The following is a 14,971-nucleotide window of genomic DNA, read 5'->3' as shown; positions in this document are numbered from 1 at the left end:
TGTTGAGGATGCTGGCGCCAAAATTCAGACTGCCGACATCCCAAACATAAGTATGCAGAGCTCAATAGGCAGGAGAGCATGGGGATGGGGATAGGTTATGGCACTGGGGGCCTTAGGGTTAGGTTGCGAGGAGAAGGATAGCATTAGGCTGCAGGGAGGGAGGGATAGGCACTTAGAAGGGATGGTAAGGGTTAGGCTGCAGGGGGTTAGGTTTAGATAATGCCCATTATCCCCCCTGCAGGATGATGGAGTATTGTGTGCAATCATTCACTGATAACACCCCATTATCGGTCACCTGATGCATTGCTGCATTGTACATTGGTCACCTGGTGTATCTCTGCAGTTTATCTCAGTCAACTGATGTATCCCTGCATTGTATCTCAGTCACGTGATGTATCTCTGCATTGTATCTCAGTCAACTGATGTATCCCTGCATTGTATCTCAGTCACGTGATGTATCTCTGCATTGTATCTTGGTCACTTGGTGTATCTCTGCAGTGTATCTCAGTCAACAGATGTATCTCTGCATTGTATCTCAGTCATGTGATGTATCTCTGCAGTGTACATTGGTCACCTGGTGTATCTCTGTAGTGTATCTCAGTCACGTGATGTATCTCTGCATTGTATCTCGGTCACGTGATGTACAGTATCTCTGCAGTGTATCTTGGTCACTTTGTGTATCTCTGCAGTGTATCTCAGTCAACAGATGTATCCCTGCATTGTATCTCAGTCATGTGATGTATCTCTGCAGTGTATCTCAGTCACGTGATGTATCTCTGCAGTGTATCTTGGTCACCTGGTGTATCTCTGCAGTGTATCTCAGTCAACAGATGTATCCCTGCATTGTATCTCAGTCATGTGATGTATCTCTGCAGTGTATCTCAATCAACAGATGTATCCCTGCATTGTATCTCAGTCATGTGATGTATCTCTGCAGTGTATCTCAGTCAACAGATGTATCCCTGCATTGTATCTCAGTCATGTGATGTATCTCTGCAGTGTATCTCAATCAACAGATGTATCCCTGCATTGTATCTCAGTCATGTGATGTATCTCTGCAGTGTACATTGGTCACCTGGTGTATTTCTGCATTGTATCTTGGTCACCTGGTGTATTTCTGCATTGTATCTTGGTCACCTGGTGTATTTATGCAGTGTATCTCGGTCACCTGGTGTATCTCTGCAGTGTATCTCGGTCACCTGCTGTTTCTCTGCATTGTACAGACTCCATCTGACATTAAGTTTTATGAACTCTAAAGGTGCATACACACTGTACAATTTTTCCGACCAACTTTTTTGACAAATTTTGTTCATTTCAGCCATTCTGAACGAAATTGGTCAAAACATCTTTCAGTGCGTTTGCGGCGAAAGACGAATGATGATGCACATACCCGCCAGTTGTTCATCAAGATTGTTCGTCAACTGTGCATGCAGCTCTATTTGGATATCTTTCAAAAAGAGTCTATAAACTGTAGCTAGATCTTTCGTCTTTCGTCAATATCTTTCCTCAACATCTTTCGTCCAGGACACTGGGTTCAAGGGAAATGTCTTTCAACAAAATTGGTCAAAAAAATTGTACAGTGTGTATACACCTTTACAGAAATGTCACTCTCCCAATCCCTTTCCCTGTCCTTTGTCCTCCATGCACCTTCCCTAGAACTGGGGAGGAAATCTCTGCTGTTCTTGTCTTCCTGTCTACATGACCTCTCCATACCATTCCTTCTTACCTCGTCACCTCCTTCCCCACCCTACTGAGGTGTTCTCACTCTCCCATCTGGCATTTCTCATGCACCTTGCCATCCTCTGTTAGTCACACCCATACTTCACTAACCATCTACCGATTCATACACTCCAGTGAGATGCAGCCTCCAGACTTCACTTGGTCGGTCCCTGCCTGACCAAGATGCCCACACACTTGTGCGATGGTATGTGATATCGTGCTGCGATTCCTGTTGAAGCTTCCGTGCGATAAATCACATCTCAAGTGCTATTTTTTTGCATTCGATTTGTGTACAAACACGCGATAATACAAATGACCTTCACGCCCTGAAATTGGGTGACAGAATGAGGGCTGGTCTATCTGGGGGTGTATAAACTGACAGATCGCACATCGCATTGCTGAAGCGCATGTGTTTAAAAACTACATGCGATTACACATGCAATGTGGTAATTGTTATATGCAGCATAAAATCTCGAGATGCGAGATTCGACCAACGTGCCCGTGCATCGCGTAGGGTGACACATGCGATTGACGTGAGATCCAAGCGATTTTGTCGAAATCGCACGATTGTATGCTATATTTCACAAGTGTATGGGCTGCATAAATCTCCAACTGAACTACCCCAGCAGCGTTCATAATAGATGATCAGATCTAGCGTACAGGGCCAATTATACTGCCCACTAGGAGAAGGCGGCAGAGCGTGGGAACCCAGAGCTCAGTATAGGCACATGAAGTTCCTCTGTACCCCCACACAGACAGGCAGTGATATCACTTTCTAGATCACTGGAAGATCTCACCCAGCGACCGGCATGACGTGAGTCAGGAGAGAAACAGATAGGATAACAATCTGCATGTGCCAATATAAAGTGTTCTCAGCATTGCGTGTGTTACTTATATGTCTGAGCTGATCAGTTTATGGATGTCAGATATTATCTCATGTCTGTTCTATTCTGCAGAGAGGTTCCAGGCTGCAGACCAGACCGGCTCCGGCACAGTGACCCTAAATTACCGCCAGGTTTGTGTATATGAAGAGCTGAGAACAGTGCCTGTTGTATGGACATAATAATGACTCGCTTCTATTGTCATGTGCATTACAAAGAACCACAATGGTTTGCCTACTCAGCAACTCTCATCTAGGGCCCAGTGGGCATTGAGGAGCCCGAATTACCCCAAATTGTTATATGGGTTATTTGTGCCTGATTCAGACCTGTTCGCTAGGCTGCGTAAACGGTCAGCCTTGTGAACAGGCATGCGCAAACCCCACACATTGGGCTCGCCTGCTTTTTACCTGACACTTCCAGAAAACGTCCAGTTACCACCAACAAACGCCGGCTTCCTGTCAATCAAACTGCGACCGGGTCGTCAATAAAAATGTGCCGATGTTTGTTGCTGGCTGGCTTCACACACGCACATTGCGGCCCAGACGCATGCGTAGTCGTTCCATAGCACAGCAGCTATCGGGTCGCAATAACCCCAGTGAAACGCATCAGACCTTACTTAGTTGACCAACAGACTATTATATTTGGAGCATGTATTACACTTAGGTGTAGCCATTGTAAATAATTGTAGCTGTTTTCATTGTTACTTTCATGTTTGTATATTATGAAAGCAGAGCTACAAGCTGCAGCGTTGCACAGCCAGTCTTGCACAGCAGAGGTATTATGTAATAAGGAAACACGGCGAGGTGCAATCATTAGGACATGATGACATTTGGTGCCACCAGTCTGCAGTTTCTGCTCCTTCTCGTTTACAGTGAACTACGGAGAACTGAAGGCATCTTGTCTCCTCTATTACATGTCTATCTGGTCATCACATGCTTCACCCCACAGACGCACTCTCTCCCATACGTTCTCCCAAGGAGGAACGTGGAAGCAATAGAGATGTTTTGTACTCTGAGAATACGATCTTCCCTGACATTTTTCTACAAATGTAGGAACCAAGAGATTTGCAGAAACTCTTCCCATCCGTTAATAAAGTAGTCTTTTGTATTGGATAGCCAACAGCTGATTTTATCTGGGCTCTACTATAAAGAACATCTTCAGAAGTGCACTCAGTGACAGATGCAGTGATTGCTGAACAAATTGCCTTTAGACCAGGGGACCTCAAACTATTTTGCTCTGGGACCCCATCAGACAACAAAAATAATGATGGGACCCCAGAAAGTTACTGCAGAAGGCCATCACATCACATGTGTAGTCAGCAGACAGCACATACATGTCAGCATTGTGGAGGCACAACATGAGAGGAGTCTAGATAAAGTTCATGTATTTCATGCGAACCCCCCCAGTAGGGGAACAAGTAGAGGAAATCTTTATTAAGAATGCCAGGACAGTCCAGAACCTCTGGTATATCCTCCAAGTGAATAACCATGCACTTGGAAGGGTTTACTTTTCAGGTGAATTTCTGTAAAAAAAAAAGCTTAATAATCGGTTAAATGATGTGGGACAGGCACGTGGAGGTGTAAGTGATGTGGGATAGGTACGTGGAGGTGTAAGTGATGTGGGACAGGCACGTGGAGGTGTAAGTGATGTGGGATAGGTACGTGGAGGTGTAAGTGATGTGGGATAGGTACGTGGAGGTATAAGTGATGTGGGACAGGCATGGGGAGGTGCAAGTGATGGGGGACAGGCACGGGGAGGTGTAAGTGATGGGGGACAGGCACGTGGAGGTGTAAGTGAAGTGGGACAGGCACGTGGAGGTGTAAGTGATGTGGGACAGGCACGGGGAGGTGCAAGTGATGGGGGACAGGCACGGGGAGGTGTAAGTGATGGGGGACAGGCACGGGGAGGTGTAAGTGATGGGGGACAGGCACGTGGAGGTGTAAGTGATGTGGGACAGGCACGTGGAGGTGTAAGTGATGTGGGACAGGCACGTGGAGGTGTAAGTGATGTGGGACAGGCACGTGGAGGTGTAAGTGATGTGGGACAGGCACGGGGAGGTGTAAGTGATGTGGGACAGGCACGTGGAGGTGTAAGTGATGGGGGACAGGCACGTGGAGGTGTAAGTGATGTGGGACAGGCACGTGGAGGTGTAAGTGATGGGGGACAGGCACGGGGAGGTGTAAGTGATGTGGGACAGGCACGTGGAGGTGTAAGTGATGGGGGACAGGCACGTGGAGGTGTAAGTGATGTGGGACAGGCACGTGGAGGTGTAAGTGATGTGGGACAGGCACGTGGAGGTGTAAGTGATGGGGGACAGGCACGTGGAGGTGTAAGTGATGTGGGACAGGCACGTGGAGGTGTAAGTGATGGGGGACAGGCACGGGGAGGTGTAAGTGATGTGGGACAGGCACGTAGAGGTGTAAGTGATGTGAGACAGGCACGTGGAGGTGTAAGTGATGTGGGACAGGCACGTGGAGGTGTAAGTGATGTGGGACAGGCACGGGGAGGTGTAAGTGATGGGGGACAGGCACGGGGAGGTGTAAGTGATGTGAGACAGGCACGTGGAGGTGTAAGTGATGTGGGACAGGCACGTGGAGGTGTAAGTGATGTGGGACAGGCACATGGAGGTGTAAGTGATGTGGGACAGGCACGTGGAGGTGTAAGTGATGGGGGACAGGCACGGGGAGGTGTAAGTGATGTGGGACAGGCACGTAGAGGTGTAAGTGATGGGGGACAGGCACGGGGAGGTGTAAGTGATGGGGGACAGGCACGTGGAGGTGTAAGTGATGTGGGACAGGCACGTGGAGGTGTAAGTGATGTGGGACAGGCACGTGGAGGTGTAAGTGATGTGGGACAGGCACGTGGAGGTGTAAGTGATGTGGGACAGGCACGGGGAGGTGTAAGTGATGTGGGACAGGCACGTGGAGGTGTAAGTGATGGGGGACAGGCACGTGGAGGTGTAAGTGATGTGGGACAGGCACGTGGAGGTGTAAGTGATGGGGGACAGGCACGGGGAGGTGTAAGTGATGTGGGACAGGCACGTGGAGGTGTAAGTGATGGGGGACAGGCACGTGGAGGTGTAAGTGATGTGGGACAGGCACGTGGAGGTGTAAGTGATGTGGGACAGGCACGTGGAGGTGTAAGTGATGGGGGACAGGCACGTGGAGGTGTAAGTGATGTGGGACAGGCACGTGGAGGTGTAAGTGATGGGGGACAGGCACGGGGAGGTGTAAGTTATGTGGGACAGGCACGTAGAGGTGTAAGTGATGTGAGACAGGCACGTGGAGGTGTAAGTGATGTGGGACAGGCACGTGGAGGTGTAAGTGATGTGGGACAGGCACGGGGAGGTGTAAGTGATGGGGGACAGGCACGGGGAGGTGTAAGTGATGTGGGACAGGCACGTAGAGGTGTAAGTGATGTGAGACAGGCACGTGGAGGTGTAAGTGATGTGGGACAGGCACGTGGAGGTGTAAGTGATGTGGGACAGGCACATGGAGGTGTAAGTGATGTGGGACAGGCACGTGGAGGTGTAAGTGATGGGGGACAGGCACGGGGAGGTGTAAGTGATGTGGGACAGGCACGTAGAGGTGTAAGTGATGTGAGACAGGCACGTGGAGGTGTAAGTGATGTGGGACAGGCACGTGGAGGTGTAAGTGATGTGGGACAGGCACGTGGAGGTGTAAGTGATGTGGGACAGACACGTGAAGGTGTAAGTGATGTGGGACAGGCACGTGTGTAATGGGGGGGGGGGGGGGCAGCTCTGTAGCCCATAGATCAGGCATGTCCAAACTATAGCCCTCCAGCTGTTGTGAAACTACAAGTCCCATCATGCCGGGCCACAGTTTTGCTATTAGGGAATGCTAAAACTATGGCAATGCATGCTGGGATGTGTAGTTTCACAACAGCTGGATGGTCACAGTTTGGACACGCTTGACATAGATACAATTTTTTGGCATTTCTCATTGGATTTCACATCGGTTGGGTGCACACATTGGGGAGATCTAAGGGAGTTTCATAAAACAAGGTCACTTTCACAAACTCCTAATTAACTTGACCCCCAAATGTTGCTATTTGTTGAAGTGCTTTCTTGTGTTTTAGTAAAGCATGGCGAGCAAGGGGACATGGTACAATTATACAGTGTCCAAGTTGACGTATTGTTGACATAGATACAAAAAATGTGAAAAACTAATGTCGACCTTTTCCATGTTGACAAATTGCTTGTGTGAACCTTTTGACCATGTTGACATGTCAAACTTTTTCATGTGTCGACCTATAGCTTCTTGACCAATAGTGGTCCACCTATTGACCCTTATCCGTCCATCTGTAAGTATTGTAAGATACAGAGCTATGTTGGTTTTCCCCCGGACATATTGCATTACCTGTCCATAATCCAACTATAAAATAGGATTGCGCAGAGAATACCCGCTGGGCAGATAGTGTGATGATCTATGATCTGTGTATTATAAAAAGCTTCCTGGTCACATGCATTACCACTTATTGGCAGTGACATCCCACAAGAAAGTATTTTCTCACAATGACTTGGCTGCATGTTCCCTGACTGTCAGGAGCCATGAGAATACTGAGAGGATGTTTATATATAGTTGTATAGAATTTGGTTACTTGTGAAAGTTAATTTAGTAACTGTGTATGATGTTACTGTCAAAGTGGAAACAGCAACCAAAGGTGCCCACCATATGAGCGTGCAGGGGGGGTGCCACCTAATGACCAGCACACCACACACCGCCGCCTACAGCCTCTAACCCACAGCCTACACGCAGGAACAGTCTGTCCAGGGTCGGCAACAGGGGGGTGCTGTGGGTACAGCTGTCCCGGGCCCCGGCCTCTGGAAGGGCCCAGGCAGCTCATTTTGCTCACCGCAACCCTCCGCTGCACTCGGTGCACTAAAGCGCATGCTTCTTCAATGCAGGAAGCCGACGGGCAATTAAAATGCTGCACAGGCTTTTGAGCCAATCAGAGCTCATGTACCGTTAGCCAATCAGACCGGCTGCTGGTACACAAGCTCTGATTGGCTTATCAGCCGATGCTGCATTTTAATTGGCCACCGTCGTCCTGCATTGAAGAAGCATGTGCTTTGGGACCTGCTGAGTTGGGCGGTAAGTGAAGGGAGGGAGGGGGGGCCTGGAGGGGCCCAGACTGGAAATCAGTCCCGGGCCCCAAAATTCCTAGTGGCAGCCCTGAGTCTGTCCACAGTGGCCCCTCCAAAAATGTCTGCCACCTTGAAGGAGACAGACACTAGAGGTCCTTCCCTGTTGGGGCCTCCGGAGCTTCTTAGGAGGCTGTGTCCCAAATACACATAGCCTTCCCAGCCCTCAATCAGGCAGTGATAGGCTGTCAGCACGCTGATTGGAGGATTATTTCTGAGAATGGGTGCATAGGTGTCCAAGTGCATTGCTTTGCCCAGGGCCTACAATGCTGTTAAGATGGCCCTGCACAAGTAGCCACAGTACCTTCTTTGTCAGGTCAAGGGGAAATGTAGAATTATTCAGAGAAACTACTGTCTAGCCACTGTCAATGTTCCCCACCTGAATACAAGCAGTATTTAGTGTCATTTATCCCAACAGTGGCTACTACTGGCTGTTTACAGCTGAAGGGAAACGTATGGAGGCCGACCACTGGAAGTAGCCTTCAGGATGTGACATATATGAACGTGGTTCCCCCTATGTAGTGACGAATATCATCTCTCACACAAAACATTTCATGTGAAGAAAGAAACAGAGTTCCTGGAAGATGTTTGTGCCAAATGGAAAAATACCTCATAAACCTCATTTTATGTATATTACCTTATTTATATATGTATTTTGTTGTTATTTTTGCTTATTTTGTTGCTAATATGTCAAAAAGTCTCAAGCAATGTTCTGCAATATCCTGTATTTGCCACAAGATGGAGCCTGTGAGAGTGTCACAATAAATCATTGCTTAATTCTGCATTTTGCAATAACATGATGTGACAAAATATTTGTACACAAGATTAGCACATTTATACAGAAATACAACCTGTGTGTCATAAAAATAGAAATAATTCGGAGAACAATAAAAAAAATGTAATGTTCATGTGCTGAATGGAGAAAGAAACAGTAGATTGTTGTAACGCATCCCAGTTGCATTACTGAGTAGTGCTTATTACCTACGCTCTGAAGCATCCCTCCTCTATTGGATGAGAATTCAGTTACAGTACAGAGCCTGCCGCAGAGACCAGGAGGAGGGGCCTACGCAGGGCCGGCGCCACCACTAGGCAGCTCTAGGCATTTGCCTAGGGCGCCGGCCACCGGAGGGCGGCAGTTTGAAGCAGGTCCCCCCACCCCTGGATGGAGGTGAGTGGCACCGTCCGCAAACCCCCCCCCCCCTCCAGAGCAACTAGCATCACCCTAACGCCCTCCCTTCCCCTTGAGTTACTTAGCGGCTCTCGCCGCATCACCCGACACACTTAGCGACACCGGCGGCCGCATCACCCCCGACACCCCCTGCCAAACCCCTCCCCCCCCCCCCCGTGCCGCCACAATTACCAACACCCCCCTGGTCGGATCGGAGCATCGGCACAGGGCCTACATCCCCATATGGAGCACATGGTGTGCCAGTCACCCGGACAGGTGTTAAAGCTAGAGATGGGGCATTGTGAAAGAAAACATTTGTATTAGTAACACAACATTGTTTAGTCTCAATCACTGGTTCCAAAACCAATATGAAACACTGGGTGAAATTTAATAGGATGAGAGATTCAGAGAGTGAGAGATTTGGTAAGAAATCTCCAGATTTTTTTAAAGCGGAAATCATTTACATGGTAAAACCAGTTTGATGTAGCAGTGTAAATGATTGCCGCTTTAAAAAAACTGGAGATTTCTTACCAAATCTCTCACTTTCTGAATCTCTCCTATTAAATTCCCCCCTACATATCTTTCTCACACATGCACAAACACAGAAGGCAGTAGACTTGCTTTTGAAGCTTTTACTTAGAGCGGGTGTTAGGTGCAGCGGTCGCCTACCTCAGGTGTCCCCGGGCACTTCAGATCCTTCTGCTGCGGGAGGCCCGGGGACGGCATCTGGCGGCAACCATGTTGCTCCGGGGGAGGCATCGGGAAGTTGCCAGGCAACGCTCAGCGGTGATGCGTCGGGGGCATTGCTAGGCAACGTCCTGAACCTCCCTCTTATGATTGGCAGCCGGGAGCAGTGGTTTGAAATAAAACTCAGCTGCTCTGCTTGTATGGCGCCGGTTATAGCACCCTGTGTGCCTGCTCTTGTAGTGCCTCAGTCAAACGTGTTCCTGTTACTCTTCGCAGCCTGCCTGCCAGTCTGCTGCATTATCTCCTGTGCTGGTCAATCGGTTATCTACACAGATAAGTCCTGCTTTTGTCTTTATTATTCTTTCCGGTGTCATCTTTTGCATATATGCATCTATTGTTGTTTTTTAACACGAACCATCTTGTGTATTGTTACCGGTAAATACAAATAGATGTATCATCTTACTGCATTGTTGCATTCATTTCTGGGTATTGAAGGTGTGTGTACTACGGCCAGTTACTCTTGTGGGTTTACGCCTGTTTTGGGGTATCGTAGGTTATTGTGTACTCATTATTTGCTTTGGCGTGTTTTGAGCTGGTGGCACCCCGGTCCATCTGGTGTCTGTGGCTGGGCTTGGCCTGGTGCCATCAGGCAGGGTGTTCCTCCCAGATAGCGCCTGTTAGCCAAATCTCCTTTTGGCACTACCTCTGACGATCGCCGTAGTTTTGTCACCTTTTAAGACCTGGTTGCATCGGGGTTGGAATGGGTCTAACTCGCACCTTCGAACGCGGCGAATTAAGGGTGAAGTCTAGCTAACTGCAGTCATCTGCCCGAGGAGGTAAACAGAGCCAGTGTAGGGTGCGCTGTGACCGTTCTAAACAGCGTTCCTGGCTGAGGGCTCTGCCCACCACCACACGCATGTACCCGCCATGTTACATTCAGGCTCCGAAGCTCAGAAAGTAGGACTCGTAATCTCCCTCCTGCAGGGGAATCCACAGACATGGGCATTTGGCCTGAAGGCAGACAGTCCTGCCCTTCAGTCAGTGGACTCCTTTATGATGACCCGGAAAAAGCGGCCTCAACCGAGGCCCATCTCAGGGCTCTCAAGCAGGGTCGACGTACGGCTGAGGCTTATTGCTCTGAATTTCAGCGCATGGAATGACCCGGCTCTGCGGAGTCAGTTCCGGCAGGGTCTAGCTGACCAAATGAAAGATTTTTTTTGTGCAATAGCCTGCTCGGAATTCCTTAGATGAGCTTATGCAGCTAGTAATCTACATTGACAAACGCGTTCTGAGCGGGATTCCCCACCTGTCTCCTTCCCTAGTACTCCTGTTGCTATAGGAGTAGACTACGAGGAACCCATGCAGATCAAGGTTACTCGCTTGTCTGCTCAGGAAAAGGCCCGTCGACTTTCGCAGGGTCTCTGTGGCAGCAGGGGACATGTGGTAAATGCCTGTCTAGCGCGGCTGGGAAACTCCAAGGCCTAGGGATGTAGGGAGACATCCTCTCAGGCCTGTCAATACTTTTTCCCAACAATTCTTTATTACTACTGGTATCCTTAGGTGTTTGGGTGGTCAAGTGGGAATGTCAAGCCTTTGTTGACAGTGGGGCTGTGGGGAATTTTATTGATCTTCAGGTTGTCCAGGATCATGGAATTCCTCTAACACCTCTAGATTCTGAAATCTCTGTGTGTGGATTAGATGGAAATCTCTTACCCAAGGGTCACATAACGCACCTTTCTGTTCCAATGGATCTCAGTGTGGGTGCTACCCATTCGGAGAGATTATCCTTTTTTGTTGTTCACAGTCCACTAGCTCCAGTGGTGCTCGGTTTACCCTGGTTAAGAAAGCATAACCTTTGCTTTGATTGGCAGACAGGGGAATTACTTCACTAGGGTAAAGAATGTATGGTTGACTGTTTGACACTTCCTGTTCGTATGACTGTGTCAAATACTTCTCTTCTTCCTCCGCAGTATTCCTCTTTTTCCAAAATGTTTTCTAAAAGAGAGGCTGACACTTTGCCGCCCCACCGTCCATATGATTCCCTTGTCTGTGCCCCAGAGACCTTGATCCCATATTTCTATGGATTTTGTTGTTGATTTGCCACGTTCTACTGGACATGATACCATTTGGGTAATAGTTGACAGGTTTAGTAAGATGGCGCACTTTGTTGCTCTTGCTGGATTTCCTTCTGCCCAAAGGTTGGCTTCTCTGTTTATCTCCCATATTTTTCGCTTTCATGGGTTACCTGTGGATATCGTCTCTGATAGAGGGGTCCAATTTGTGGCCACTTTTTGGAAGTCTGTCTGTTCTGCCCTTCAGGTGAAGCTTAGTCCTTCTTCAGGGTATCATCCCCAATCTAATGGACAGACGGAACGAGTAAAACAGACCCTAGAACAGATTTTGCGTTGTTATGTCTCAAAGTCCCAGCATGATTGGGTGGAGAATTTACCATTTGCTAAATTTTCTTATAATAATGCATGGCATGCGGCCACTAAGACTTTTCCTTTCTTTTGTAGTTTTATTTTCCATCCTAGGTCCAATACTTTTGATTCTTGTTCTTGCCGAAACAGGTAATTCTAGGTGGGTGACCAGAAGGGTCTGTGTCATGGTCCGTAGGGCTCTCCTCTCTGCGACCATGTCCACAAGATGCTTTTCTGACGGTCAACGGAGACCATGTACTTTTAAGATTGGAGCTTGGGTATGGTTATCCCCAAGAACATTAAGTTATGTCAGTTTTTGCAAAAACTGGGTCCTTGTTTTATTGGTCCATACAAAATTATCCAGAAGATTAATCTGATGGCGTTCAGACTTCTTTTTTTTTAAACTGGATCAGGATCAATAATTATTTTCATTGTTCTTCAGCCCCAAATTCGGAGACCACAAGGAGTTTGTAGTAGATTGTATTCTCGATTCCAAGATAATCCACAAACAGTTGTTTTGTCTGGTCCATTGGAAGGGGTACGCTCCTGAGGAGAGGTCTGGGGTACCCGATAAGGATCTGCAGTACATGCCCCTTCTCTGAAGAAAAATTTATTTAAAGATTTGGTACTTATGTATTATCTGGGCTCCCATGTTAAATGCACCCAATTTTTTCATACCCCTACTATCCAACTACGCATGGAGTTGATTTTATATAGTGTGGCGAGCGCAGCGAGCCACGTGCCCGAAGCGTGGCGAGCGCAGCGAGCCCCGTGAGGGGACGCGGCCTCATAAGAAAAACGGGAGCCCAGATATTACAAAGTACCAAAGATTTTCCTGAGAGTCCGAATCTCAGGGGTCCTTGGACCCCTCCTCAAGGGGGGGTACTGTTAGGTGCCGCGGTAGCCTACCTCAGGTTTCCACGGGCTGACTCTGACCTGGCACACTGTTGGCCTATAGGGCCGTCTCCTCCACACCGCATCACCACTTCTATTAGTCCCTGCCCAATAGAAGCTTACAGTCTAAATTTACTAACAAACACTCTGAAACCCAGATGCTATACAAAGAAGAATAGATATCACTCATACTAGTCCCTGCCCAACAGGAGTTTACAGTATAAATTTACTAACACACAAACATTTTGAAACACACAATGCTGTACAGAGTATAAATGTCACTCAAACTCGTCCCTGCCTCATAGGAGCTTACAGTCTAAAATTCCTAACAAACAAGTGTTCTCACACACATGGGTAGGGTTTGTAAGACACAGGCTTTTTTAAAGATTGCTTTTTATCGATTTTTGATGTGTACCCCCGAAGAAAGACACATATTCAGAAGACATGATTAGTGTGCAAAAGCAAAAAAACATTTGTTAGGCCCTTCCCCATTATAGGTTAAATTTCCAAACACACAAGTGCACAAACACTTACTGTGTTGCATGAATCTCTAATTGCACCCGGCCTTGTTGTCAGGGTGATTGCTCACTTAGGGGCCTATGTACTATCCATTAATCTCTACAAAAGTAGTAGAAAATAATTTTTCTCCTACTTTTGTAGAAATGAAGTATCCATGCCATTCAATAGAAAGCCAGTGAGGCAGACATCACCGATATCTCCTGCGCAGACATCAGTCCTGATCTGGCTCCCTGTCCCCATACAATAGTATGATGACCTAAATTCAGTAAGCTATAACATACCCTCCAACATTTGAAATGTAGAAAACGGTACACATCCAAAAAGGGGGCGTGGTCCAGGATAATGTGGGCGTGGCCATATGTAAAGGGGGCATGGTTACGTCCACCTTCCGAGTGTGCACTGCCGTTTGCTGTGTATAGATCTGCTGTGCGTCTGATGTGCTATGCAGAGCATAGTGCTGCTAGACGTATAGTGTTGTTCAGAAAATAGCGCTGCTGGACATCTGTGTTGTGCAGATCATAGTGCTGCTGGACGCTTGTATGGTGCTTTAGCCTGGGCGGACATTTTCTGTGCCGTAAAGGAGATGTCCCAGACCTTTGCACAGAGTCAGGTCAGGTGGTGCCTCGTCCATTACCAAGCACTATGTTGTTATGGTGATGGCCCAGCAGCGCAATGAAGCTGCATGATGTGTGCAGGGAATAGGTGCAGAAGAGTGTACAGCCGGAATACATTGTCTTCTACCCGCGGGGGCCGATCATCAACACGGGAGATGGGGGAGCTGCCTGGAAATCGGTACATCGGTACACTTTTATTTTTGCCATTAAAAAACTGTACTGTACCGGCAAAAACGGTACAGTTGGAGGGTATGCTATAACAGTACTGTAAAAAAAGAGGGTCTATACCAATTATACAGATTTGATAAATATGCATGTATGTCAGGAAGATACTATCGCGCCTCATTACCTGTTGTAGGTCAGCTGCTCCTGCCGTTCCATCTTCAGGATATGCTGTAGTAAAGATGACCTCAGAGAAGCCCAGAGATGTAGTTGGCTTGGATGGTAAAATCACAATTCATTTGTGGAGAAGGCCTACCTTAAAAAAAGAAGAAAGAGGCGCGATAATATGTTCATGACATACATGGATATTTAATATTACTGGGTATTATATATAACAAACATAAATACAGTGCTGTACACACAACAAAAATCATCCATATGAGACCCTGCCCCATAGGTGCTTATAGTCTAAATTTACTAATACACAAACACACAATGCTATATATAGAAATCACTCATATCAGTCCTTGCTCCATAGGAGCTTCCAGTCTAAATTTACTAACACACAAACACTCTGGAACACACAATGCTATATTGTTATACAGTTAGGCGCTGTGGTAGCCTACCTCAGGTGTCCCCGGGCACTCCGGATCCTTCTGCTGCGGGTGGCCGGGGACAGCATCTGGTGGTGGCCATATTGCTCCGGTGGAGGCTTCGGGGACATGTTGTTCAGCAGGGACACG

The 14,971-nt window shown here is 47.7% G+C and overlaps 1 protein-coding gene across 4 annotated transcripts in view; it reads left to right on the top strand.

The window, feature by feature from the left end:
- LOC146036113 (calpain-1 catalytic subunit-like) overlaps nucleotides 1-8,643 on the top strand; it is a 100,000-nt gene extending 91,357 nt beyond the window's left edge. For 3 of the 4 annotated variants that reach the window (XM_083159936.1, XM_083159937.1, XM_083159938.1), the window contains exons 21-22: nucleotides 2,676-2,734; nucleotides 8,183-8,641. In XM_083159936.1, coding sequence (XP_083016062.1) covers nucleotides 2,676-2,734; nucleotides 8,183-8,209 — 86 coding nt within the window. In that variant the 3' untranslated portion in view covers nucleotides 8,210-8,641. Of the gene's footprint in view, nucleotides 1-2,675; nucleotides 2,735-8,182 lie in introns of all 4 variants that reach the window. The other variant, XM_083159939.1, reaches the window with a different exon arrangement.
- Nucleotides 8,644-14,971: the final 6,328 nt, after the last annotated feature.

This window comes from Crinia signifera, chromosome 9, assembly GCF_055691185.1.
Source record: "Crinia signifera chromosome 9, ASM5569118v1, whole genome shotgun sequence".
Classification (NCBI taxonomy): Eukaryota; Metazoa; Chordata; class Amphibia; order Anura; family Myobatrachidae; genus Crinia; species Crinia signifera.
This window is presented reverse-complemented; position numbering and strand designations above follow the sequence as displayed.